Source organism: Neofelis nebulosa, chromosome 4, assembly GCF_028018385.1.
Source record: "Neofelis nebulosa isolate mNeoNeb1 chromosome 4, mNeoNeb1.pri, whole genome shotgun sequence".
Classification (NCBI taxonomy): Eukaryota; Metazoa; Chordata; class Mammalia; order Carnivora; family Felidae; genus Neofelis; species Neofelis nebulosa.
Genome location: NC_080785.1, coordinates 17,040,884 through 17,068,774, shown reverse-complemented (window position 1 = coordinate 17,068,774; position 27,891 = coordinate 17,040,884). Strand labels below are relative to the sequence as shown.

Genomic DNA, 27,891 nt, shown 5'->3' with positions numbered 1-27,891 from the left:
AATTTTATCATAGACAATCACAAATCTATGGACAGGTCTAACCTCCTATGAGCACTTAGAGAAACTCCTTCCAAAAACAACCTAATCCTTAGGAAAGCTATATTAGAAAGCTCTTTCTAGAACTGTCTCTTCTCCTAAATTCCACACATAATTCTAAGCTGCATAGATTGAAAATTTCATGATATTCCTCGAAGACACTTTGAACAAGTTCAATTTTTTTCTACATCTTCTGGATTTGCTTTTCATGAGGATCAGTTTACTGAGAGTATATATTATTTATTTGTGGGTTGCCATGGTAATTTGTGTGAAGACTAGAGCCTTATTATTGTACTGCTCTTGAGAATCTTTTTTCCTTTCCCATAACTCTCTGCTCTTCCTTTCCCTTCCCAAGCCAGGAACAAAGACAAGGTGGGGAAGAAGGGGAAGCCGGGGAGGGGGTGGGGGGGGGCATTTTCTCAGCAAAACTCCAGATAATGGTCTATTTTTAAAGATTATCTCAAGAGTGACTCCCATCCAGCCAACCTGAATTCCAAGAATTCAGGTCTTCTTATTATGGAAGGGGGGATGGGCTATTAAACCTATAGTCCACAAACATTGTAGCAACATTAGTCTAGCAATACAAGGTTAAGTCCTACTTAATGACAATAAGTCATTTAAAATTTTTTTTTTTTCAATGTTTTTTATTTATTTTTGGGACAGAGAGAGACAGAGCATGAACAGGGGAGGTGCAGAGAGAGGGAGACACAGAATCGGAAACAGGCTCCAGGCTCCGAGCCATCAGCCCAGAGCCCGACGCGGGGCTCAAACTCACGGACCGTGAGATCGTGACCTGGCTGAAGTCGGACGCTTAACCGACTGCGCCACCCAGGCGCCCCAATAAGTCATTTAAAAAATGCCTCTATGGCTCTTCACCAGAAAACAGAGATCTGTCATTTGTCCAGGCCCCAGCCACAGCCATACACCCCAAATGACAAATGGGTAGAAAGAAAATGAACACTAGATCCTTTTTTCCTCTTTAATTCCTGAACCTGAGCCTGCTCTGCCTTAGTACAAACACCTATTCTACTTGGGAGATTTGGGAATTGGCTAGCAATGGACAGTGTGTGTGTGTGTGTGTGTGTGTGTGTGTGTGTGTGTGTGTGCGCGCATGCATGTGTGTACATAAGCAAAGCAAATTGTTTTAGGGTCATGAAATACCTGCTTCTAAATGACCTGGGATATATTTGCAATGACTGACACTGTTAAAAAAAGCTGTAACTGCCATCTACGTGGCAGGAACCGAGAGGTGGTGGGGACTCTAACAGTGCTGCTTGAGTCCAAAATCAAAGAAATCTAAAACTAGAAAATATCACATAAGTCTTTTAGTCTAAGCTCCCTCACAATAAAGGAATTGCTTTTTCATGATCACTGATTTGGCTGTTCAATTTTCGCTTAAATAGTGGAAGAAACCCTAGCTGCAGTAAAGTCACTTTGTTTTTTTAGAAAGCCCAGTCCATTTTTCTGGATAGATGTGTAGGAAAAAAGAAATCCTATAAACAATAAAGCTACCTCCTTTTCATGTCTGTTCTGAACTCTTCTGTCCTTGCTTTAATTCGCAAACTATGTGCCCTACAGAACTTGAATTACATAGTCCTACTTCACCTGTCTCCTCCAAACATTCCTGTTCCTAATCTTAGTTTGTTCTCTTTCCAGATCAAATAGCCGCCTTCTACGTATACACTGATCTGCCTGTAGAGGTGCTCTGTAAAAGAAGAGATCCAGCATTGGAGAATCTCTCAGGCCTGCTTATTCGTTCTGCTTCAAGTGCAGAACTTCCCACAGGTGTATCAGACCTCTGTGTATGTGACTGTGTGGCAGATATGGCTTCCATACCCATGAGAGCAATGGAGTCTTGAATGGCAAGCCCACTTTCAACACTTTTTGGTACAGCATTCTAAAATATCATCCCAATAGCGACTTCCAAGGAGAGAAAAACAGTACTAACATTTTTTAAATGTTGAGAATCATAGACAAGCCAGAAGTCACCCTCAGTATTAGTTTTTTTCATGAAGTCTACCATGGCACCAAACATTTGACCCTTTTTTTCCCTTGGACATTTACCCAACCTGAGAAGCCTCTGAGAGCAAAAACTCTGACTTTTTAACTTCCTATTCCTCAGTTCTACCCAACTCTTGCTGTGGGATGCTAAGTCAATATCTTTTCAAGGAGGCACCTTCTAAATTGTGGAAATCGAAACAACGTAAAACAGCACTGGAGGCAATGGCGGGACAATGTTTACTTAGCGAACATCTACCGTGGGGGTGTTAGCCTGTCATGTCTAGAGATCTTTGTTTAAAAATTACTGAAATTATAATAAACAGTATAATTGACAGTAAATGGTATAGATTTGAGTTGTATAAACTATTTTCTATTGAAAGACACATGTGTTTCACCGAAGGACTGAGAAACGAGACAGTTTCAGTTCTTCCCACCATTAAGGGACTCCTTTCAGATGCCATTTGGCTCTAAACAGTAAACCTTGGGAAAACATTCAGAATCATCACTTGTTTCCATGGGTGGACTCTCCCTTGCAGCTCTCACGCCTGCAGCGAAAACAAGTGGGAGTTTCCATGATTGCCTTGTGTGGATCCCCAATATCTTTTAGGCAAAATTTTCTTCTGCGGTTATAGATTACGTTTAACTGTAAGAATACCAAATCACGCCACTTTTTTGTTTTTTGTTTTTTACATTGGACAGACAGTAAAACAGATTTCTAAGATGACTTAAGGATGCCTAAGAACATGTATCAAAATCCATGATGCTTCCAGAAGTATTCTGGAGTTACACGTCGTAATATGTTTTCACTAGCTCTTAAATTCATGCTTAGTTGGTTTAAAATTTTTTAATGATAACTAAAAGTCATTCTCTCCAAGATTTTCCCTCTCAAAATGGTGTTTTAAAGATTAAAATCAAGACTTTCATAAATTTTAAGACTGAAATCCTGCCATCCACATTAAAAATAAAACTTTAAAAACTCACAGAATCTGATTCCAGCCCCTTCGATAAACGTTCCTAATCACAGCATCATCCCTCCAGGTGGTCAAGTAGTGTTCAAACAGTCCCAGGGTCCAGAAGTGTGCAATTCCACCAGGGTGTCCACTCCACTGTTTGACGGTTTTCACTTCATTTTTGTATTTAGGTCGAAACCCACTGCCAATTTTGCCTATTGCTTCTAGTTTCATTCTTGAGAAATAGCATGAGTTTTAGCTGTCATTTCGGTAGTGTTTCTGTCTCATCTGGAAGTCTTGGTCGCAAATACATTTTTAAGAACACTACCAAGACTCGAAGGAAAAGGAAATGCAAAATATCATCCCCTTCATATTCTCATTTCGTATTTCATAAAACTAAAATCTTGCGGGCTGAAGAGTGACAGGCACAATAAAGGCCTGACGGACACCCCATTGCGTGCTTTCCTGGCACCCTGTGCTTCTCCCATGCCCAACTGATCACATGGGAATCTGTCTTTTCTCCTAGGCCGCCAGCTCCGTGGACTCAAGAGGTTGGGCTCTCTCATTGATTCTTAGATCCTTAGCAAGCTGCTTGCATCAGAGTAAGGGATAAATATATTTTTGAAATAAATGGTTAAATACCCAAAGGTATGATTGGCTCATGAACTTATGGTTGCCCACAGGATGCCTGAAGACATATAAAGACTCTGGAATCTGTCTACCATGAGGATATTATTCAATATTCAAATCTCTGCTTTAAAAGACAATGCCTCAACAGCCTAAGGATCATTTTTTCTGCTTTCTTTTTGAGACCAGGTCACTGCTATGTGTCCTGGGAGAGTGGGTTGTCCAAGGGCACTACTCCTTGCTTAGTTCCTGTATTTAGGTTTCTCACTAACCTGTGGGGAGACGGCCTAAAAATCCACAGGTGGCCAGTAGGGGTTAACACGTATATAATCCAGTCATCTAGGTAACTTCGGGGAGCACGTGGTTTACATCACCAGATGTGGAAGAAGCTGCCATGACTGAGGACGCCAAGACAGACGTGTGCTAAACCTCTGTGGCAGATGACTTTTCAGAATAAGGCTTGTTGTAACTCTATAAGATAATCAAGGTCAGTGGACATCTATTTGTCCTTCAGGCAAAATGGATACTTGTCCCAGAGGGTCATTTCATTTTGATCCATTTTGAGCATAATGCCTGGGGAAAATCTGGGCAGCTGTATGACAAAATTACAAAGGTAGTGGCGGAAAGTCAAGGAGGACTACTGCCATGGTCGGAAAAATTAGAGGGACCAGAGATAGATGATGACCTGGTCGCAGAAAAGGTTGGGGCCAAAGTCAATCTGAGAGGCTCGGCAGAGAAAAACCTACACCAGTCAGCTGAATATGGAATTCAGAGAATGAGAAAGTAGAGAGATTAAAAGAAGGTTCTAGGGAGACCTGGACAGACTATTTTACACAAGTGCTAAAGGTTAGTTAGAAAAGTCTTCTCATTGAATAGATGTTCTACTTTTTTTCTTAGCTAAAATGAAGATAATCCATTTAAGTAGAGCAGTTAGTTTTATTTGATGGCTATGAGGAGTCATTTCAACAATGATCTATTTTATTTTTAAACAGCATAATTGCGTAAAAGATCACACTGTTTTCAGTGATTTCATTAGCTACTCCTACTGGAAGGAAGCCAAGCTCTTCAGACCCCAGCCCATATCCAACTTACTACACCTTCCTGTCAGTAGCTGGCCCTAATTAAATATCATCAGGCAGTGTATGGAGTGTTATTAGCCCTGCAAACTCAGCCTTGGAAAGTGGAGTGAGCAGGACAGAGAAAGAAACTCTCCATGTGAGATCCAAAAATAGCGCAGACAAGGCTCTGGGCTCACGTAGGTTTCATGCTTCACATAAGGTAACATAAACCATTATAAGACCTCTTGGTCATGGATTTTATGACACACAGCAAATGCCACGTGTAGCTGGAGTGCTGCAGTAAAAGAACCAAGCTTAGCAACGGTAAAAACAACAAAGAATAAATGAGAACTTTCTGTTAGCCTGTCTTTGCCTGTCGGTGTTAACTATACACAGAGATGATTAACATGCTTCTAAAATGTTCTATTATAAGCCTATGCAATAGCGTGTGTATAGTACAGATATACACACACGTATACAAATAAATATATTTCTATACGTGGGTGGGGGGGCTTGCGTACACAGTATTTCTGACAACATACAAGCGACAATGTTTATTGGTGTTAATGCCGCTTATCTCTGGGGAGGGGGCTGAGGACACTACACCAGCACAGAGGAACACCTTGACCTTGCCCGTGATTCTCATCTGTGCTATTCGAACTTCTGATAAAAAGCATGTTTGACTTCTATAAATTAAACGATCTAAATAAAATTAAACAATTTAAATAAAAGAGACCCATAAAAACTTAAAACTGCTGCCCCACATATTGTAAAACATGGACATTATGAGAAGTCTGGTAAATACATTTCAGAAACACTTTAGGCAAAGAAATGGTTATGAGGTCCAAACAAAAGCTACCTGCTGAGTATCTCTCAATGCAAAAAGATTTGCCTAAGCGCTAGGGCCAGCTCCCATGATGGCCTAGGGAGCCACGGGGTTGCCGAGGTTTCCCATCAGCTGTCGCTAACTTCATGGCTGTGCACTTGCCAGCTAAGATCTCTTTTTCAGAAATTGCATTGGTTTTAAGTTAAAGCCTCCACAAGAGGTAACCAGAACCCTCCAAGTGAAATTCGCAGCCATGGTGTTTATTTCCTTCTTGGCTTCTGTTTTTTATCAAGTCCTTGAATGTGATAAAGCACAGCTTAGCTGGGTTCTATTTCATTAAATGTGTACAACTGGAATCTACGGCCTCAAAAATGGCTACCTTCAGGGTTCTATGATGTTGTCTTGTAATAACTCGCCATTTCTCATACCCCTCCCTGTCAGCCTAACCTAAAAATGGAATCCCAGAGCAGAAAGCACCACCACGTGAGGGGCTCTTCTGAGCCAAACACAGAGGAATGAATGCCAGCTAAGGCAGCCTCTCTCCAGTACTGTCTCAGGAGGTTTTGTAGAAATTGCTATTTCTATAAGTATATAGTTTTATGTATTTTAAATTAAATGCATGTGGGTTTAAAGACCAGGGCCAGACCATTTGCTTCTATACTTTCTGATGGCCTGTTAAAGGTGAGAAGATATACTTAGGCTGAGCTGGAAACTGCTGGAACATATGGCCTTTCTAAAGCCCAGGACTGTCACACGCAGAGATCAATTTTTAAAAATGCTACAGGAGGTAGGTTTAATATCGAATCCATTGAATATATAACTGTTCTGCTCATTTTTGATGTTCTTTTCTTGGAAAACCCAAGTCCTGAGAGCATTTGCTTTTTCAAAGAGTTATTTGCCTTGGTTGTATGCTTCCCATCAACAACACAGAGCTTTTTTTTTGGCTTGGAATTATTTTCAAATGTACCAGAACTCCTACAGTAATCATTAGCTAATCTACTTTCATACCAGGAATTTACTTGTGACTTCAGTTGGACCTATTTGAATTGGCCCATAGCCATCTATACCCTCAATTTTCTCTGGGCTGCTTTGAAGCATCACAAAGAAATGTGAGATGGCAGTTGGTGAAAATAGTCCTTCATCCCAGAAATGGCAGCTGGGTAACCAATGGTGTGGTCGACTGTTTGGCTAAATCTAGGGAATGGAAGGCACCATTCAAGGCCAGACTCCAGTCGGTTTTAGAGATTATATTTCTGTCATCACAACATCTCTTTGATGGTGCCACCAACTGGAAAACTCCCAGATGAAGCCCAGTGATGAAAATCTCCTGGAGCATATTTTTTCCAGCTTCTGGAAACAACCTACTGCAGTCCTCCTTCCCTTCACCATAAAACCCAACAGATAATTCCATTACTAAGACTGTTAGATGACAACAGATTACTCATGACCAACCTCTTCTCCCACAGCTGGAAACAACACCAACGATTTGACTTTGGAACGACATTCCCATCCACTGAGAAGCTACTCCTACTTAATCCAGTATTCATAGCTGTCCTTTCAAAATGTTATGTGACCAGACGAAATTCAGATAAGCAATGTGTCACCACTGGACCTTTTCAGTAAATGTAGAAAAACCATCATTTATATGTTCACATGCAGAAACACCAGAGAAGCACTTTGCTTGTGTCTAAGAGCAAAATGGAAGAAAGCTCAGAAGACATCGGTTTTAGTCTGAAACAACCCTTAATCTCCCGCTTTCATTTCTCACTTACACCCAAGTCGAATAGATATCTTCACTGAAAGTTAGACTTTTTCTCTTGCTATCGTAGTTATCACAGAATCCCCAGTAGAGGGACCTGTGTGGACCGACAGATCTGTGGCAGGATTAGAAGTTGCAATTCCAATTTTAGAGACACATTTCTGGCTAGGCTCCCACAGCGGTTTGTACTAAGAATTTTCCAGCAGAGGAAAACAGAGAAGAGAATATATTAGACTACCCCGTACAGAAGAAATGGGGCTGTAGTGCTATCAAGCATAACCTGGGACTGGACAAGTAAAAGGTGAGGCATCCATCAGAAAGATCCAGCCATCCTGGAAATCTGGCAGTGGAACTCATAAAACAAGGCTTTATCCTTGGGACAAGGCTTATTTGGGGGTAATGAAAACCAAAACCTTAGAAGGAAAAGCTAAAATGCCCCCCCTTCCACCACTGCACCTAAGAGTCTATACTTATTAGCCTCTGTGCAATATTCCAGTGACCATTTTCTTGCTTAAGTGAGTTATTTTGACTCAATATGTTGCTACTTTTGCATTGGCTGTTTCATTTCAAAGTCAATTAGCCTGCTTTCTATTATCACTCAAGAAAGTCTACACGTAAACGCTGTCACAGTGCTCCATTTCCTGTTATCGCAGCTCTTGCACATGGTTTTCTGCTCGGGCAACTTCAATTGCACTTAAAAATCCAGTGGTTCTGCAAACCAGCCATGGGCCTTTGTTTAATCCTTCGCTCGTCTCTATTGCGGCAAAAGGCAAAGATGGCTACACGTAGGCAGTACGGAGCTGTGCAAACAGCCCAAGCTGAACCAGTCCTCGGGGCTATCAGCAACAGCCCCACAACCCCGGGCCGGCCCCTGGGTTCCCTCCCATGCCACCTCACCATACCTCAGAGATAAGAGCACACAAGTTGACATTATCCATGTGGCACGTCCCAGCTCCTAGTTAATGACAAGGGGTTGGGTGGGTGGTTGGGTGGGAGGGAGGGAACATGCAAAAAGTCACTAATAGTCTTGGTATATTTCATCTGGGAAATGGAAGCAGCTTTACAGTTGTGTTTCTGCAGGACATCCAGAGGGTTTTCAAAGACCTTCAGATGGTCTTGTGGTCTTCAAAGACTGAATGTAAAGAGAACAGATCATATTTTTCGAATGGTGAGTAGTTACAGTAGAATTGTGTGGTACAGGGGAGTCATGAATGCACAGGGGGAGGCGGGAGCAGTGCCATGTATACGAACATCCTTTGAATCTTGAAAATAAATTATACAGGTGAACACAGAAGTTCATGCTACTTGCTGGAAGCAATAAGGATCAAATTTCGTGGAACTTGTATTCCACAAATCTCCGGGTATCCCGCCTCTTCCTCGGTGGGCTATCATGTTCTGTTGGACGTCTTGGTAGCCCTTAACAACTGGTGATATGGTATCAGATTGATTCTTGCAGGAGAGAGACAGATTTATGGATTCCATCAGCTTCTTCCAGGGGAGCTGCCCGATCGCCGGGAGGGCATAGGTGATATGCTCGCTCAAGTTCTCTTTGTGATCTACCAGGGTCAAACAGCAGTTTCCAGGTCCTCGTGGCCAATGATCTTATAGTTCTGGCGGCTTTCTAGGTAAGCAGCCAAATCTGGGTCTCCAGCTTGCTGTGCTCTCTCTTGAGGCGTCTTACCCTACAGGTAACAGTGGGAAGGAAGGAGACACAAATACTTGGGATGAGAATTTTTTTTAAATGCAGAAACAGAGGTATTCAAAGATAACTCACTAAAGGGTTTTTCCACGCTTATGGTTTTAGAGTTCACAAGACACTTTCAAATCTATTATCACATTAAAATGTGAGATAGGTAAGTTTAAGAGAAAGAGACTATCACTCGACAGATGGGGCTTACATCTGAGGAAACAGAGGTTCAGGGTAACTGGGTCCACAGCAGGAAACAGTGTGGCACAGTGAGCTTTGGAACCCAGATGCTTCAGCAATAGAAATCACTGAACAGAAAAGCAGGAGAGCAGGCATTCAGATTTCTGATTTGGGATTCTTTCTATTATACTAAACTCTGGGAAGCAGCAAGTAGAAAATGATAGCATGGGATGGGCATAAATGATCTAGGGATGCTTCTTTGCTGGTTTTAAAGCCTTCAGTTAAGTTCCCCCTAATTCAAAACTATCTCATCTCTCCAAAAAGTGAGTTAATTTCTGACTATAAAAGTGACAGGTGTGGATTAAAAATAAACTTGGAAAAGTACAAAAGCATAAAGAAGAAAATAAAACTCACCAATAATTTCTATACTACACTAAGATAACCACTGTTAACCTTCTGCAGAGTGACTGCTGTGTCTTTTCCTGGAGCTCTACACATAATTATTTGTATAAAAAGAAAACCATGGCACAAAAACAGACACATAGATCAATGGAATAGAATAGAAACCCCAGAACTAGACCCACAAACGTATGGCCAACTCATCTTTGACAAAGCAGGAAAGAACATCCAATGGAAAAAAGACAGTCTCTTTAACAAATGGTGCTGGGAGAACTGGACAGCAACATGCAGAAGGTTGAAACTAGACCACTTTCTCACACCATTCACAAAAATAAACTCAAAATGGATAAAGGACCTGAATGTGAGACAGGAAACCATCAAAATCTTAGAGGAGAAAGCAGGAAAAGACCTCTCTGACCTCAGCCGTAGCAATCTCTTACTCGACACATCCCCAAAGGCAAGGGAATTAAAAGCAAAAGTGAATTACTGGGACCTTATGAAGATAAAAAGCTTCTGCACAGCAAAGGAAACAACCAACAAAACTAAAAGGCAACCAACGGAAAGGGAGAAGATATTTGCAAATGACATATGGGACAAAGGGCTTGTATCCAAAATCTATAAAGAGCTCACCAAACTCCACACCCGAAAAACAAATAACCCAGTGAAGAAATGGGCAGAAAACATGAATAGACACTTCTCTCAAGAAGACATCCGGATGGCCAACAGGCACATGAAAAGATGCTCAACGTCGCTCCTTATCAGGGAAATACAAATCAAAAACACACTCAGATATCACCTCACGCCAGTCAGAGTGGCCAAAATGAACAAATCAGGAGACTATAGATGCTGGAGAGGATGTGGAGAAACGGGAACGCTCCTGCACTGTTGGTGGGAATGCAAATTGGTGCAGCCGCTCTGGAAAGCAGTGTGGAGGTTCCTCAGAAAATTAAAAATAGACCTACCCTATGACCCAGCAATAGCACTGCTGGGAATTTATCCAAGGGATACAGGAGTACTGATGCATAGGGGCACTTGTACCCCAATGTTTCTAGCAGCACTCTCAACAATAGCCAAATTATGGAAAGAGCCTAAATGTCCATCAACTGATGAATGGATAAAGAAATTGTGGTTTATATACACAATGGAGTACTACGTGGCAATGAGAAAGAACAAAATATGGCCCTTTGTAGCAACGTGGATGGAACTGGAGAGTGTGATGCTAAGTGAAATAAGCCATACAGAGAAAGACAGATACCATATGTGTTCACTCTTATGTGGATCCTGAGAAACTTAACAGAAACCCATGGAGGAGGGGAAGGAAAAAAAAAAAAAAGAGGTTAGAGAGGGAGAGAGCCAAAGCATAAGAGACTCTTAAAAACTGAGAACAAACTGAGGGTTGATGGGGGGTGGGAGGGAGGGGAGGGTGGGTGATGGGTATTGAGGAGGGCACCTTTTGGGATGAGCACTGGGTGTTGTATGGAAACCAATTTGACAATAAATTTCATATATTAAAAAAAAAAAAGAAAAGAAAACCACACTCTGTTTATATACTATTCTATCACATGCTTTTTCCCCTAATACATCAAATCTTTTCCATCATTCAGTGATCTTCTACACCATCTTAACGACTGTATCATTTCTTGCAGCCTACTATAATGCCGTGTGTATATTTATACACACACATGATATTTTGGGGATCAGGTTGATGAATAGAATTCAGCAGAAGGCAAGAAGGTCTCCATTCTTTTGAATGTTTATAGCTATTACTTAACACTCCTTGAAACTTCTAATTTTTGTTCAATGATATGGTTTTATCTATTTAAAAAGTGATACTAAGTTCTAGGGAAAAGACAGAGGCATGATCATTGTACTAAAGAAACAGCCCCACACGTATAAATGCACACGAGTATTACAAAAATTACTGAAGGCTTCTCAGCCTCCATCTGAATCACTGCAATGGAGAGTGTCAAATTTAATTAAACCTGCTTCCGGCAGCCTACAAGGGTATGTGGGCAGAGGATAAAAGGAAAGTAGCAGTGGCTCTGGATTCTTTCTAAAATTTCACTTATTTAGCTGGGATTTAATATTTAACCACCAGCTTGAAGTTCCTGTAATAATTTTTCCCAACTTGCTTACAGTATTAGTAGACTATCTGGTCTTTACCTCAATATTAATGAGGTATATAGAATTACTAGTTTCTAAATATTCAGAAAGGAGGACTGGGGTGACCCTTGAGTTGATTTTAAAGGAAATGTCCTGTATCAAGAGAAATTCTCAAGATATGCTTCTCTCCAAATTAAAAAAAAAAAAAAATTCTAGAATATCCAGTCATAATTATCATGCTCTGCTTTCACTTAGCATAAAATTACAAAATGGAAAAATGAACAGATCCCCCAAAGGATGACTCAGACTCATACTGTTTCATATGGTAAGGCCTCTAGAACATAATGTTGGGTGAAAATTTGCATTCTACAATAACATGAATAGTATGACTTCACCTACTTAAACAAACGAGAGGGGAAAACAGGCATACCTGCATGTGAAGTGGGATCATTAAAATTTTAATAGTATATACGTCTACAGTGTGGGATTTCTAGTGATTTTTATCTTTTTATATATTTTTTGCATTGCTAGAGTTTTCCATATAAGAATGTACTCTACTCATCACCATAAAAATAATGAAGCTGTGTTTTGAAAAAAAGCACACATATACATAACACAAAATAGGAAGAAATCTCAAGGAATGTTGAGCTCATTTATTGGATTCAGAAACTTGGAAAGATTAAAAAAAAAAAAAAGAGCAATCGACTCAGGGGCCAGGTCTCCCGCCCAGTCTTTTGTCTACTTCATGTTGTCCTCCCTTTCTTTTTATATTCGGAGTTGGGTGTAAGCCAGTCTGTTGTGTGGTACACAGGCAATTTCCATGCTGTAGAGTGAGTGGTCCCAACAAGGCCAACCCTACCTGAAATCATGGCCTCCATTGATCCTGCCTACCTGGTGTGTGTTCTTCAATCAGGTTATGCAACAAAGACACTTTCAGTGCAAGTATCAGCTGGGAAGAATAGCACGCTGAGCAAACCATTTGAAATCCCACACCCACTCAGCTAACCAGTCAGGTAACAGACCCGCTAGAAACCAAGATGCAGCTTAACATGTGTAACAGCCTAAGGGAGGAACGGAGGTGGCCGGGGACCTCAGGCAGAGAGCAAGGATCTGGTGGCCTGCTGCGGGAGTGGATCATCACGCCACACCACTGGCTCAGAACTGGCTCGGGGCAGAAAAAGAGGTCCACACAGGAGAAAAAGTTATTTCATAGTGTTCACTGCGGTTTGGGGAAACCCCAGGAGGCAAACTGCATATAATCAGTGGCTAGTCACTTAAATAAGTTTAACGGGGCTCAAGTCATGTAAGTCATATGTCTGTGTTCCTTGGCTATACTCACCGGCCCCAAACGTAGGCTATTTATTCAATGCCTGCATAATGAAATCCTGATCTGTATGTTACAATTCTTCTCTGCAACCCTCTACAGTTAAATGGTTTGTCCTTTCTGAGGGTTTCTCTGTGGTGTTTTCTCAGACCTCATCAGGCTCCTCTGTGACACTGATCTTCTACATTCGGTATCTCCCCGTCTCCTGGGCTGCAGTCCCAGGTCAATGCTACTGAGCTACACCTCTTCCCTCACTCTAGCTTTCAGCCCTTTTTTTGGTGCTTTCTGTAAATGACCAACTCACGGTGCAGCCTGAAGTCAGTTCTCCTCAACTGAGTGTCTCCTCCTTACCTCTACCTGTTGATGTTTTTCTGATCAAGGTTGGCAGATATGTCCCTCTATCAATTTCTAGCCTCAGTGCCCTCTCATTAAGACATTAACACACTTTGAATCCAGATTTATAGGACTTTTGCTGCAGGGAAACTAACCACATTTCAAGCCACCACGCCATAGCTATCACCAAAAGGCAGCAAAACATACAAACCGTAGGGAAAAAACCCAATTTTGTTACTAGGTTGCCACTCTTCATCCTGTTGGATCCAGTTTGCGGGGGGAGGGGGGGGTGGGGGGGGAGCAGGGGTGGCGGTGGTATTCTGTCACCAAGTGAGAATGACTGATCTGCTGAAACAACACTGGGCGTCAAAAGAGCTGAAACTGGATTTGGGCTCAGCTACCGGGCTAAGGGCATAGACCTCTCTTTTGGTTTCAGTTCTCGCATCAATGAGAGTAATTAGTAATTCCCACCCTAACTTCAGGGGTTAACTTTTAGGGGAAAATATAAGAAAACAAATAGGAAGAAACTTTGAAAAAGAAAAAGCCAACATAAACATATCAGGTTTAAGATTATAACCCTTTCAAAGTCAGGGTTGACCACTGTGGCCGCTAATCACTTGGGCACCCATGTATGGGGCCACATAAATCACAGATTTTAAGCTGCACTAGATAAAGTAGCTGAAGGAGAAGGGGCTCTCAGTAGCAGGCCAATGTCTTTTACCCCTTCTCGTAGGGTTTGAACCTCACCTCTCCGCAACTTGGCTGCTGGCATTCAGCAGGACAACTCCCAAAGTCCCAAGGCCAGCCCATTCAGGGGTTTATAAAGTCCCATAGGCAAGCACACACCCTTCCCTTTGTGCTTATACGTTTAAACTACAGTTACTCTAAATGAAGCACTTTATTTTTTCCTCCTTTTTCCAAAGCCCCAGGCACTTCCATAAGCACAGAAAGGATGCCTTTGCTATGAGCACAAGTGAAGGCAATGGTGCCGGTGGTCTTGCCCAGTGGGAGGATGTTTGCACTCACTCATCAAGTTACCTTGGAGTCCGTCTTTCTCAGAGATGCTCCCGCATCCACCAGAAGCTGGCACACAGCCCGGTTCCGCTGGCAGGCAGCCTTGTGCAGTGCGGTCTCACCCCTAAATCAAAGATGAAATGGGAAACCACCCATAAAAGGGTTGGGGGGAGGGGTGGGAGTGGGGGTGGAGGCGGCAGGGAGGGGGTGAGGGTGGCCTCCTATCCCTGCTGCTGAAGTTCTGTGCTCCTCGGCCTCCTTCGCTATCTGCAGCTGAGCCCGCGGCTGCTGGGCACATTCGGGGGGGAGAGGGGAGGATGGGCGTCGGGGTATCTAAAAACGTCTTCAGTTAGTCATCAACTAACCGTAATCTCTGACTCCAATCTCTTTTCTAAAGAGTGTTAACTAGGCTGAGTGACTTTGTTTTCAACCACTAATGCTTGATTTAGGAAATACTCAACAGCACTATTAAACAGACTGATAAGTACGGATGTGTCTGAGCACTGTGGGACAGTTTTCTCTGTGGACACATCTGGGCAGAACACAGGGGCACTGGATATGGTACACACGGAACAGTGATGGAAAACCACAGGCCCTTCAGGTAGATCACACAGTGCTTGGCAGACCGCCCTGGGGCCCTCAGTGGAGTATCTCTTGGGAACTCAACTTTGAAGGACCAGGTCGACACAAGCTGCCCTACCTACTGATTTCATGTGACTGGCAGGTGGGAGGGTGTGGGCAGCCACAGAGTATATCCGGGAGAGGTGGGGACACGAGCTTTCCCTGTTGGCAGCAGTCCTGAGGCCAGCCACTCGGTCTAGGAAGAGGGTGAGGCCAAGTAACTATTTCTACCCCCTCTCACGGGCAGTACAGGGAAGAAGATATTTCAATTGAGTCCAAAATGGAAACGATGTTCCATGCCAAAGCTTATCATGAAGAATCAAATGCAGGGCTTAGACAAGACAGATGGGTGACGATCTTGTCAATAGGACGTGGTATGTGGACAAACTCTTTGCAACAACGGACAGTTTCTTCCATGTTTAGTAACTCATAACTATGTAACTATCCCCTTCCTACTCGTTTGCTCTATTCATTCCTACTTTTCCTCCTCCAGACCTACTTCGCTACTCCCCATCTATCTTTCACTCTTTTCAAATTTCTGTCAAGTTTTACGGTGCTTCCATATGGCTTTCAGAGTTAGACATTTACCCTTTCTTTGTTCCTATTTGGGGAGCAGTAGCTATTTTTGTTGCCTGAAGAACAACAACAAAAAAAAGCTGAAGACAAACATTATCGGTTTGGGGACCACCCCAAAGTGGAAGATTTTCTCAACCAGGGTTTCCCATCTGAACCACAGAATATAACAATGATTGGAATTCCCATATTCTTAATTCTCCAATGGTTGTATGTAACTTCTTCCATTCTAGACTCAGTGTAGAGGTTTCATTACAAACAAAGGATGCCATTGGGTATTAGGACTTCATTTTCTCACAAATCCCAGTTGAGAAAGAGTAAATAAAAAAAAGGTAAATGTATTTATTTAGATTTCTCAGCAGTCCAAGATGTACCAGTGCAGAACTTCCTTGCCTGTAGGAAGCTCTAAATGATGAATAGCAATGCCTGTGCACATAATCATTAGGATTCTTGTCATCAATTTTTATTGTGTAATTATTGGTTTAGGAGATTAGCCCTGCACAGTTATATGTACTATTGAAAGTGAACTCTTAGGGCGCCTGCATGGCTCAGTCGGTTAAGCGTCTGACCTTGGTTCAGGTCATGATCTCACAGTTCGTGAGTTCGAGCCCTGGGTTGGGCTCTGTGCTGAGAGCTTGGAGCCTGGAGCCTGCCTCGGAGTTTGTGTCTCCCTCTCTCTCTGCCCCTCCCCTACTCATGGTCTCCCTCTCTCTCTCTCTCAAAAATAAGTAAACATTAAAAAAAAGAAACGGAACTCTTTATCACTGACATTTCAATGATCTATTGTATGCCCTATAGACTACATTCTTCTCCTAGATAGGTTCTAAAGAACATATCTAAAGAAAATAACCTAGACTATGTAATGGAAGGCAATACTCACGTTTCACTGTCTGCCATATCCAATAACTCAGAAGGTCCTAAATAAGAGGAAAGTAAGATGTCCGTCAAAAAAAGTTGAAAAAATAACCATTAACAACACAAAAAAATCTGTAATCACAGAGTTATAATGCCTTGGCAAGCTGAATAAGGAAGAGCCATTTGGTGATAGGGATAATAAGACTGCCTCCCTTGCCCCCACCCCCAGAAAAGAAAGGACTTCTCTATTCCCCCTCACCAACCTCCCAACCCCCACCAGCCAACATGTGTGAAATGGGAGCTGCATAGGAATGATACAGTCTCTGCCTGTAAAGCAGCTTTCAGTCAACTTGAAGGAATAAAGTTAATTGGAATAGAATAAGTGAGAAATAACTAAGTGGCTACCTTGGGAGAAAGGGGACAGTTCAGTGGGCTTGAAGGGTTGTTTATCATTCTCCAGTGGCAGGTTGTTTGAGATGGGGTTTTATACAGACTTTTAAAACTATAAAATACCATAGATATCATCCAGTCTAACATCTGTATTTTAGAAACAGAGTAACATTATAGTTTTCAAAAAATTTCCCTTCCAAGACCTGGAAGAAATGTTATACATAAACACCCAATGATTATAGATACTTCGTTAGGAATTGAGATGTTTGGTGAGTTTGTGCACTGCTGATGTTTTATTTGTTCACCAACTAATTCATTCAATCTGCAAACAAATCTTGGAATGACCACCTTTCCACTCTCTGCACCACTGCTTTCCTCCCCAACCCTCCCTAACTCTAATTGGCCTGCAGGTATCAGCTGAGACACATTTTGCATCAAACTCTGCATGAGCCCACTCCAAATACTGCATTAAGTGGCCTATGTATGTGCACTCCCACTTTGGACACCAAGCCTATGTTCTGTAATTGGGAGGGTAATATAATTCGTCATCTAAATTGAGACTATACCACACAGGTGGGGCTATACAATTACCTTATTGATCAAGACATTTAAGCCATATCAAAACCACCTGCTGATGTGTCCCTCCACTAGTCTCTGGTAAATCCCCTGACGTCGTGGCCTATGCCTCATCCACCACTATATCCTTCCTTGGTGCCTGGCATTGAACCTAGTACCAAGGAGATGCTTAATTGTTGGGGTGAATTAATGAATAAGTGTGCTTAGACACACCAAGCACAGTTCTAGGTATTGAGCATTTTAGTCTTTAGAAATACTATCCTGTTGATCTGCTGTCTTTACTGTCAGATATCATTATTATTGAAAATGTGCTTAGGTGATTACTTATTACATAAAAAAGAAGAAAGGGAAGAGGTCAGGACTTCCCAACCATGAAAGTCACTGGCCAAGAAGATGGCTGAGATGTTATGGGACCTTCACAACCCTCCTGGTCATCCGAGAGCTACCTCATCATCTTTACCTCCTCTTTCACAGAAACTGGCCATCAAGGCCAGGTGAATCTTCTCTTGCACCATCTGCCCTATCTGTGTCTCCTCTTTGTCCTATTTGACAAACAGGCTTCCTAATAGGTCTCTGTCTGGAGCATAAGAAAAGTGAAAACATTAAGAAAAGTGAAAAGTCTCATATCATTCAGATTTCCAGGTTTCCAATTTAGCATATTGACTGCTTACTCCCAAGTATTTAAACATGAAAGTTCACCTTCTTTCATCTGGAACTGCCCTTATTCAATTTGTTCCCAGGTTCCGTTTTTCACATTAGCTAATCTGGTAACTGCACCATTACCCACCCATTTCTCAGGCCCTCCCGGTTCCCAGAGCTTGTTCCCTCCACTCTCCCGATCTGAAACAGCCTTCCCTTTTCTAGACACATACCTAAGTCTTACCCATTCTGTAAAGCCCAATCTGTGACAAGGTCTTCTGAAAAGACCAGTCTTCACAGAAGGGATCTATCCCTTTCTCTGAAAGCCTGTAGCACTTACTTGGTTCTACCCTTTTGCCATGTATTTGATTTTCAGTCATATGCCTTGTCTCCCTAAACAAATTCTTCTAAATCTCTGCAGTGTAAGAATATTTATTATTTCCCTCTAGCATTATCATATCCCTCTAGCAACTAGCCTACATTAAGGATTTAACAAAGACTTAACTCATTTATTTTTGTCCCTCAACAAACTAGGAACATTTTTCTAAGGAGAAATGAACAATAATTCTCACGACAAACAAATAATTCCCACAACAAACACCCGAAGAAGTACAGAGCAGTATAGCGCCGTGATGGGTCCTAGAGCTGAATCTCCTTGCTCCAAAATTCTGGCTCTACCTACCACTTACTGGACCTCACGCAAGTTCATTTAATCTCTCAGTCCTGGCACACTACATGCCTGAAGGTTAGATATTAAGTGTCCTATTCTCTGGCATAATCCAGGAGGTTACACTAAATCAAAATGTGGACCATCAGTAAAGGAAGGAAGTGTACCGGACTCTGCATTTCCTTCCATTTATTTCTGAAGCCACTTGTTGATTCAAATTTGATGTCCTGAGAACCAATACTCCAGACCTCCTCAGTTGCGGGCAGGGCATTCTCTGCAAGGCTAGGAACAAGAAGGCTTACAGGGCCCAATGCCCTCTTCGGCAAACCCTTGGAGCAATTCATGTGGAAAGGAATTCCATGAATACCAGCAACCCAGCCTCACTGGCAGCTCTGTTCCCACCATTACTGCTGAGTGCATGCGGATTTAGGCACCAGAGGCCCCGCCTCCTTTCCCCCTTCATTCTGTGCTCAGGGCTGCACCCATGGGGGGTCCACGGACTCCAGGATCCCTGCCGCCATATGAGAGTTTGTGGAACCAACTCAATCTGCGATAAAATGGCAATTGTTTGACACTCTGAAAGGGGGGACAAGGAAGAGAAAGGACCTTGTTCCTCAAGTTTCTGACAAGAATCACCACAAATGCAGCCAATGCAGAACAATCCCAGAGCTGATTATCCAATTTATGAGTCAGGCAAGCCTGTAGCTGCTTATCACTTCCCCCCTCTCTCCTTTGGACCTGCTGCAGCAGACAGGGGTGAGAGGAAGAGGTGCTGATCTTAAAACAGGATACTTTTGCTTAATTAAAATCTGATGAAACTCCAATTACAGGTTTCTGGAATGAAATGGGCTCTGGAATGATGGACTTAATTAACCCAAACCTTCCTCCTCTTTCCACCAGTACAGATAATCACAAAAAGAGCAGAACATTTTGCATGCTGGCAGGTGAATCCCCAATGCAGAGGGAAGGGTGGCAGTGAACTGATGACAGACAGGCGTAGGGAGCTATTTTTAGCAGTACAGGTAGCTTTTCTAGCAATGTCTTAACCCGCTTTAAAATAACCGTGTTGGCATAATGCTAGCAAGAAGGGGGTGGCGGAGGAGGAGCTGAGAAGAGGACTGAATGCCAGGTACAGCCCAAGAAGAGGCTGGAGTTTCCCTCCCTATGCTGCTTCTAGTGGCCTGCTGGGAGCTGTAGTATTTCAGGCTGTTTACTAGTGCCCTGTGCAGGTTAGCAGTGTCAGTATAAGGTCTGCAGAGAGGGGGCATGGCCAGAGAAACAAAAATCATCTGCACAGACTGCAAAAAATGCTCTTTAAAGGAAACACTATTTTAAAAATAGCACCGGGATGCCTGGGTGGCTCAGTTGGTTGTGTGTCCAACTTCGGCTTGGGTCATGAACTCATGGTTCATGAGTTCGAGCCCCGCGTTGGGCTCTCTGCTGTCAGCACCGAGCCCACCTGGGATCCCTCTTGTTCCCCTCTCTCGCTGCTCTCCCCTGGCTAGTGCTCTCTCCTGCTCTCTCCGAAATAAAACTAAATATAAAATAATAAATAAATAAATAAATAAATAAATAAATAATAAAAAATAGCATCTATGATTTTTTGGGAAAGTTCATTTGAGTGTCACTAATAAGGGAGAGAACAAGAGAAAGAAAAGAGGATGGAATTCTTTCAGTTTAGATCAATGGTGAATATTTGGACCTAGAACTTATTTTATATTTTAGATCTACACTGTGAACATCACACCATGTCCCTTCGGGAATCTGAAGGAGTACTGTTACGTTGTTAGCAGTGAACTCAGTTATTCCCTGAATATAAAACCAAGTCTCGGTTCACTGCTGCCTCCTAGGGTTTGCTACAATGTCCACACTCAATCCCACATTTGACTTGTACCAGAAAACAACTGTTAAAATCTGACTCAAGGGGCATGTGTGCAAATTTCTCCATGAAGTTTTCAGAGGCAGACGATCGCTGTCCCTTCAGAGCCCTGCATTAGCTGTCATTGGAACTCTGCAGGTAATGCTTATATCAAACTACCCTGCGAGGTGGTTGTGTTTCATTTCCCTCACCGGGGTTTAGAAATATGGAGGGCAGAGACCAGATGTTACACGTGAGTCTTGGCAGGTAACCTGACCTCACTCTGCTTCGGTTTTCACCACCCATCAGGTGGAGAGAAGAGAACTCCCTACATAGGGCTGTTTTAAGAATTAAGTATGTGAATACATACGAAGCATTTAGAGCAATCAAAGTTAGCAGTGACTATTACTCTAACATTTTTTCTCAAAAGTTCATGGGACAGAATTCATTTTTTTATTGAATGAATGAATGAAAGCCATTTAAAAATCAATGTGGATCCCAGCCAGTATTGTATTTTTTTTCTCAGAGAAAGACCCATAAACATAACATGGATTCAAAAGACTGTGCTATACGGGAAATGCTCTGAAAAATCAGGGCGGAACAGACGTATTGAGAAGATCTACGCATCAGTATTCCAGCGAAGCCGGGGAATGCGAAAGGAAGCAAAATTTCACAAATCTCTCAACGTGAGAAAGTGAACAGTGAGGTTAAGTAGTCAAGCCTTCTAAACAGCAAGTCTGCTGCCCGGGCTCATTCCATTGGCTCTTCCGTTGGATACCCCCCCCCCCCCACTCCGCCCCACGCTCTTGCTGCTACAACCCTATCATCAATATTGTGCTTGTATTATATATGATGTGTCCTTTGTCGCACGCATCCTTTAATTTGCTTCCCACACCAAGGCATCCAAACCCCCCTTGCTATTCCTTCCACCTCTCCGTGGCCTCTCTGTCCAGGACCTCATTTCCCATTAGTCTCCCCCACGCTGCCAGCAGACCATTCCAAATCCTCCTCTGCCCCAGGACAAAAGCTGCACAGATGTGGGGAGAGCTGGCACTGGGAACTCGAACCGCACCGTCATCCTGTCCCAGCGGGACGGTGGTCCTTTCTCTCGGGGACCAGAGGCAGAAAAAGGGGGGGTAAAAATAAAAGAAAAGAAAAGAAAGACTGAAGACAGAAAAGGAGAGAAGACAAAATAAGCCATTGAAATCAAAAAGGAAATGCATGAGTGAGATTTCTATCAGGACGCGCAGCAGGGGGGCAGAGGGGTGGGAGTGGGGGGGATAAAAACAAAGGGGCGAGATGTGCGGGGTGGTAAAAGCCTAAAACAACACAAAAGTCCCTCGGAGGGGTTCAAGGAGGGAGGAAGGAGTGGGGAGAAAATATGGTTGAAAGGAGCTGAAAAGCGGGAGCCACTGGGGGCCCGGGAATGGAGCCCCCCGCGTCCTTCCCTCTCCACCCTGGCCCTGTGGGATTGCTCTCTGTCTTCCTCTTCCATTCTCTCTGCAACCCTCCAAATGCCCAAATTCCAGTTTTTCAGAAAGGAAAACAGCAGGTTGTGTATTTGAGAGAAAAAGTCCCAAAGAAGAAGGAGGACAGAAAACAATTCCAGCCTCCTGTGGCTTTTCAGAACTCACCACACATCTCCTGTCCCTAGCCCCACAGCCCGGTTTCCAGAGAACACTTAGGACAGAAATGTGTTGTTTACTGTGGTGTCTGGGGGAACGGCTAAACTCTCACGACTCCTGCTCAGGGGGCGCCCTCCCGACTGTGGACCCCACTGCTCACCACAATAACCAGCGAAGAGGTGGGCAAAGCAGAGGGGAGAGGGGCTCCCACCTGAGCAAGGATGCAGGACAGAAAACCAGCCAGTATGCTCTCAAGCAACTTGCAAAGTGCCTACCGATTTCTCCAGAGCCCTGTCATTAGCACATCTTTACAGTCAGGTCTTCGAACGGGTTTTAGGATTTATGGCATATGAAGTCACAGGAAAGACTTAAACCAAATTAAAAAAAAAAACAAAACTAAAACTAAAACTTCAAAAGATCTGGAGCATTCGAGAGATGAGGAGGAATGTCCCTCTCCAACTCTGGTGCAGTGTAAAATTTCCACTTTTTTCCCCATTTACATGAATTCATACTGATCAGACCTGTCTGCCACAAAACTGATGCTAGCTTATAAACATAATGCCACAGTCTGATACACATCCTGAACCCCAGCTCACTAAATTCTCTTAGAAAAGGCTATTTTCCTTGTCAGACCAAGGGGATTCTAGAGCCACCATCATATTAAATTAGGAGAGACTATTTCACTGAACAGAGATCACATTAAGGTAATGGGTACAGAGAAGAGAAAGGGTCATGTTTCCCGTGTGCTTGTCCTTGACTTCAAGAACACTATAATTTACAGAGGTTTCTATAACTTAAAAGAGATGCGTTTTTCAAAATGCACAGGCTAATGAAATTATATCAGCACCTAAAAATACTAAAACAAACAGCAACAATAAAGACAGTTGAGCTGAAGCGCTTAGCTCTTAAGAACCTGCTGGATTAGACTGGCTATGCCAAAAGATTTCGCATGTGTATTCCTGAATAAAGAGAAATAATGAGATCAGTGTTAGGGAGATGGAATTGATGAGGCCTATCAGGTTGGCTAGTACTAATTTCAATAAAAATCAACTGCAATTTAGTTCCTATTATTTGGCTATGGTACTAAAAGGTTAAAAATCACCATCCTTCAAAATTGCAGTGATTCTGGGACTAGAGAGCATAATGAGACTTTATTTCCCAACAGAAAGATGGATTGTGCTTCGTATCTCCAGTCTCACTCTCAGGTATGTACCGGCCAATGAGAGATCCTGGTGAGGCGGGGAGGATATCAGATGCCTCCCGTGACCTTGGGAATGGCTTGCCCATGAGGCAAGTAGAGATGTTTGGAATCTCAAGGGTTTTTTTCCCTCATTATCATAGTTATTAAACATATTATTAAAATCGAACCAAAAATAATCCTGGAAAAATAAACACCCCCTCCCCCCAAATTATGTTAATTTTGCTTTGTGTCCTTCCATTTTGACAGAGAGAGCTGTATTGTGTGACTCACGCTTTGCAAGAGGTGCTGGGGGTGGAAGAGACACAAGTTGAGTACTGGGGTGTCAGGCTTTGGTTACAGCACGAAGAGACTAACGAAAGTACCAGCTTGATTTCACACCAGGCAAAGTAGGCGTGCACCAGTCCACAGCAAGCTTTTAGAGGCCCTCTTATTTAAGGCAGTGGAAAAAGTGGGGGAGTGAAAATTCATGGGTCTAGACCAACATCATCTCATGCCCCTGGGGACATGCAACGGAGGAGAGGGGTTTTGTTTTTGTTTTTGGTATAAGTATGTCCCAAATATTACATGGGTCATGCTTATGCTAAAAAGAGGGGAAACTGTTGTTAAAGAACTTGCAAATTCAAAGAATTATTGTTGCTAGTCAACCTTAGGACTGAGAACCAAAGGAACATATAAAAGCAGAGGCCCAGGGGATTCTGGGTGACACAGTAGTTCAGGACACTGAGAAGGTAGGCTCACCATTTTCAACTGAAGAAGATAGAGTTAGGGAGGTGGTAGGTTAAATCTGGCCACAAATTATTTGCAGCTCCTCTCACAGAGCAGTGGGGGCCATTTCCCCCCTCCATGAGTCAGGGCCAGCCCTGTGACCGTTTTAGCGGACAGAATACTATAGAGATGATGCAGAACTTTCCAGTCTGCCCACAGGACGTCTGGAAGCTTCCATCTTCCTGGAGCCCTAGGACTGTCATGGCATGAAGAAGCCTGGGATAAAAGGATAGGTATAGAGAAAGGCTCCAGGTGTCCCGGGCATCCCAGCCATCTCAGCTGAGAGCCCCAAACATGTTGGGGAGTCCCTCTTCAATACAGACTCAGTCACAAGTGCGGTTCCCTGCAGCCTCTTGAGTGAGACCAAGTGAGATACCAACAGGTAACTGATAGAGGTTTCCAGAACCCGTGGCGGGGGCAAGGGGGACGTGGAGATGGAATTCTAGCTCTTCAGGAGAGGTAGAGGAAGAGAGAGAGACAGAGACCCTAAATTGCGTTAGCATTCAAACAGATGGCCAGTCTCACACCTAACTCCAGAGAGGAGATGTGGGTATTGAACAGCCTAAGATATGTGAGCAAGCATTCAATCCCATTGGGTAAAGGACAAATGAGTAAGAAAGGATTGAGAATGGTCAAGAAGACAGCAACCAGGAGCACCTTCACTTGAGCTAAAGACAAACTGACAGTATGTATATCTAAAGCACATCTGCATTTTGTGCAATAGAAACCCTGAGCTCTTTTCTATTAAGACAAAAATAATCACAGAAGCTCTGTGCTTCATTGCCCATGGGGCCGGGTTCTAACATTTGCTTTTGCCTCTCACTAGCTTTGGGAGAAGTCACTACGGGGAAGAGAAAACACCTATGATTTTGAGTGTGCGTGCGCGCGTGTGTGTGTGTGTGTGCGCGCGCGCGTGTGAAGGAGGCAAGCAGAGATCATGCCGCCATTGCTTTGTAAGTCTTGCCCAAAGAGAAACGCTTTCATTGCAGGCGGTAGAATGGGCAGGGGGACAGGAGATGAAAAGATGCACACTGCAGACACAGTACCAAGAACACAGCCAACCACCTAGGCTTTCCAAAGTACACTGGCTTGGGACTGTCAGGCCCAGCGTGCAGGGGGCAAGAAATGTTCTAATAACCACCATCCGACTTCAAACACCTTTTCTTTTTCCTAAGCCATTCTTTCCACCATCACGCGGGCCAAGGTTTCAAGTAAACTCTTCATGGTGAGGAGGAACTGAGGACAAAACAAGGTGTGTCAAATGTAACTGACAATCGATGTGTCACATCCCGACATAGGATATGTTTAGTAGAAGCATCTGAAATATGAGAAGTGTGTGACAAATGGCAGCTGTGTTATCTACCTGTGGCTTTACAATAGGACTTAAACCATCTATATAGAACTGTTTTCAATTTCATTCTGCATATGGTTATATTTTTTCGCCAGAAATTGCCTGGAACTAGTGACTGTATCGTGCGTGCGCGTGTGTGTGTGTGTGTGTCCACTGGTCTATAACAGGTAGTTCCTGTTAGGCACTCCACAAACATCTGTGGAATGGCTGAAAGGAGTAAGACGTGTGCTGAACTGAATAAAAGAGGAGTAAAAAGTAATGTGCAAATGTGCATGTCTACTAATATGCTTACTATTTATGGCCTGAATTTGGATGCCACAGGGTCACTGCCGGGGCTCACAGAAAATCTTCCAAGGTCTCTGTGTACCTATACCTAGCAGAGCTAGAGGCTACTCCACTCCTGCTTCCTCAAAAACACCCAAGCCAGGCAGATTTTTTCCCCTTTACTCCTGTTCTTTATTCCTAGACACACTATAAACATGGGAAGCTGAAAGTAATGGTCAAGATTTGGTGTCCGTTCATGTGTTTATGCCTTTAAAGGGCCATTAGGGGAAGACGCTAATGTTCATGCTACATGTTGAAATCACCTAATCACAGAAGACACACGAGTACCAGATGTTTTCAAAGAGAATGAAATGTGGCTTAATTTGATAGATGAATGAGATTCAAACTGGAAAAAGAGAGCAAGAGAAAGAGAGAGAGAGAGGGAGGGAGAGAGAGAAGCCAGGAAGCTGGGGAAAAAAAAAAAAAACAACACATGCTTATCATGCTATCCCCACGAATTTGGTACCTCGTCCCAACCAGTCAGCTTAACGCTCTTCACAAAACAATACAGCATATTACATCAGGTGGCATTTGATTTTGTCTTTTATTTTTTACTTAGCTCAAAAATATCCTGCAAAGACCTTGATATGAAAATTATTTCTATGAAATGTTTGATTATGGTGATCGACATGTGTCAGTGGTCTGCAATTCTGTCTGCCTCCAATAAGCAGGGGGAGTGAGCTAAAATTTGGAGAGCATCTCTACCATTCTGAACATAGCCTGGAAGAAAGTCGATTTAGAAAATTCAATTATTGCATCGAGAAGTGATCCTTGGTTCACTGTACCTACTCACCGTGGTCAAGGATATATTTCACAATCTCCCCATTGCCGGTTTTAGCTGCATGGTGAAGGAGTGAACAGTGGTCTGGTCCCTGAATTAGCAGACTCCCTCCATTTTTATAGCTTTCTATTAGCTGCAAAAGAGACATAGGAAAAGAAGCTCAGGCAGGGTCCGGAACAAGGAAAACAGTTAACCGGTGATAAAAAGAAGAGTGATGGAGCAAACCACAAACGTTTCTAGCCGCAGAGGACACAGAAAAGTCAAAGGGAGGAAGTAACATTCCCGGTCTGTGTTATCACTCAAATAGATGGCCAGCATCTCATCTGACTCGGGAGAGGGTCTGTGGGCACTGAACAGCCCAAGGAAACTGAAACATGCTGAGTTACTTATTTCTTTTCTGCTTTATGTCTTTTTCTTTTCTGGGCACTGCTCTCTGTCCCAAGGGAGTGAAGGGCAGCGAAGAGAATAAACGTTTTCCTCTGTTGGCTGAGCTCTCTCCTGAGTGAAAGGATAATTAAGGCTGCAGACAGGAATAGCTTGGTGTCCCGTAGCTAAGCGCCTTTCCTCGCCCCCAGTTTTTCTTCAACCTCTAATGAACCCAGCTACCAAATCCAGAAGCTGCTTCCCATTTTCCTGCAGGAGGTCACAGCACACGTGCACGTAGCAGACACGGGCACACATCTGCACAGCCTCACTTCTTCACCCTGATCTGCCGTCCAGCCTCTCGCCTTCTGTTAACCATCCAACCCATACCCAAGAAGGCTAGAGATGACCCACAGGGTGAGAACCAAAAGGATTCAGGGAATGTAGTAGTAGACACCTAAAACACCTGTGAGAACAGACTAGAAAAAACCCCACAGATTTTGTAGCCTGAGAATAATGTGGTGAAGTGAGGATATGGTCTAATTTCATGAAATACTGAACATTATAGAAAGTGTAAGTGGGTTTCTGTTCTCCAAACTGCAGTACAGCAGGACACAGAGTCTTTCTGCAGCTTATAAAGGGTAGTTTTAGGGAAAATAAGAATAAAATAATCCAGAAGGTACCAAGCAAAAGGAATGTAACTATCACCAAGAAAGAATTAGATGGCAGTGTGTGTGTGTATATATATATATATATATATATATATATATATATATATATATGTAATCAAACATCTCATAAGGTCAAAGAGTCAACTCATAATTCATGATTTCAGTCAAATCCAACCATGGAACTGCCATGTGCCAGATTCCAGGGAAACAAGTATAAACAGGACTCAGTCACTGGCCTCAAGACCTCGCAGTCCATGGGGGAGACCGATGTGCAAAGACAGACACAGGAATGGAGAACAACATGAGGAGGTTATTAACGGGTAAAGAAGAGTCA

The 27,891-nt window shown here is 43.1% G+C and overlaps 1 protein-coding gene across 12 annotated transcripts in view; it reads right to left on the bottom strand.

Moving 5' to 3' along the window:
- Positions 1–4,530: 4,530 nt before the first annotated feature.
- DGKI (diacylglycerol kinase iota) overlaps positions 4,531–27,891 on the bottom strand; it is a 452,201-nt gene continuing 428,840 nt past the window's right edge. For all 12 annotated transcript variants that reach the window (XM_058724155.1, XM_058724161.1, XM_058724154.1 and 9 more), the window contains 4 exons: positions 26,536–26,656; positions 16,372–16,408; positions 14,322–14,421; positions 4,531–8,939 (listed from right to left, as the gene is read on the bottom strand). In XM_058724155.1, the coding sequence (XP_058580138.1) occupies positions 8,823–8,939; positions 14,322–14,421; positions 16,372–16,408; positions 26,536–26,656 (375 nt within the window). In that variant the 3' untranslated portion in view covers positions 4,531–8,822. The remainder of the gene's footprint in view (positions 8,940–14,321; positions 14,422–16,371; positions 16,409–26,535; positions 26,657–27,891) is intronic.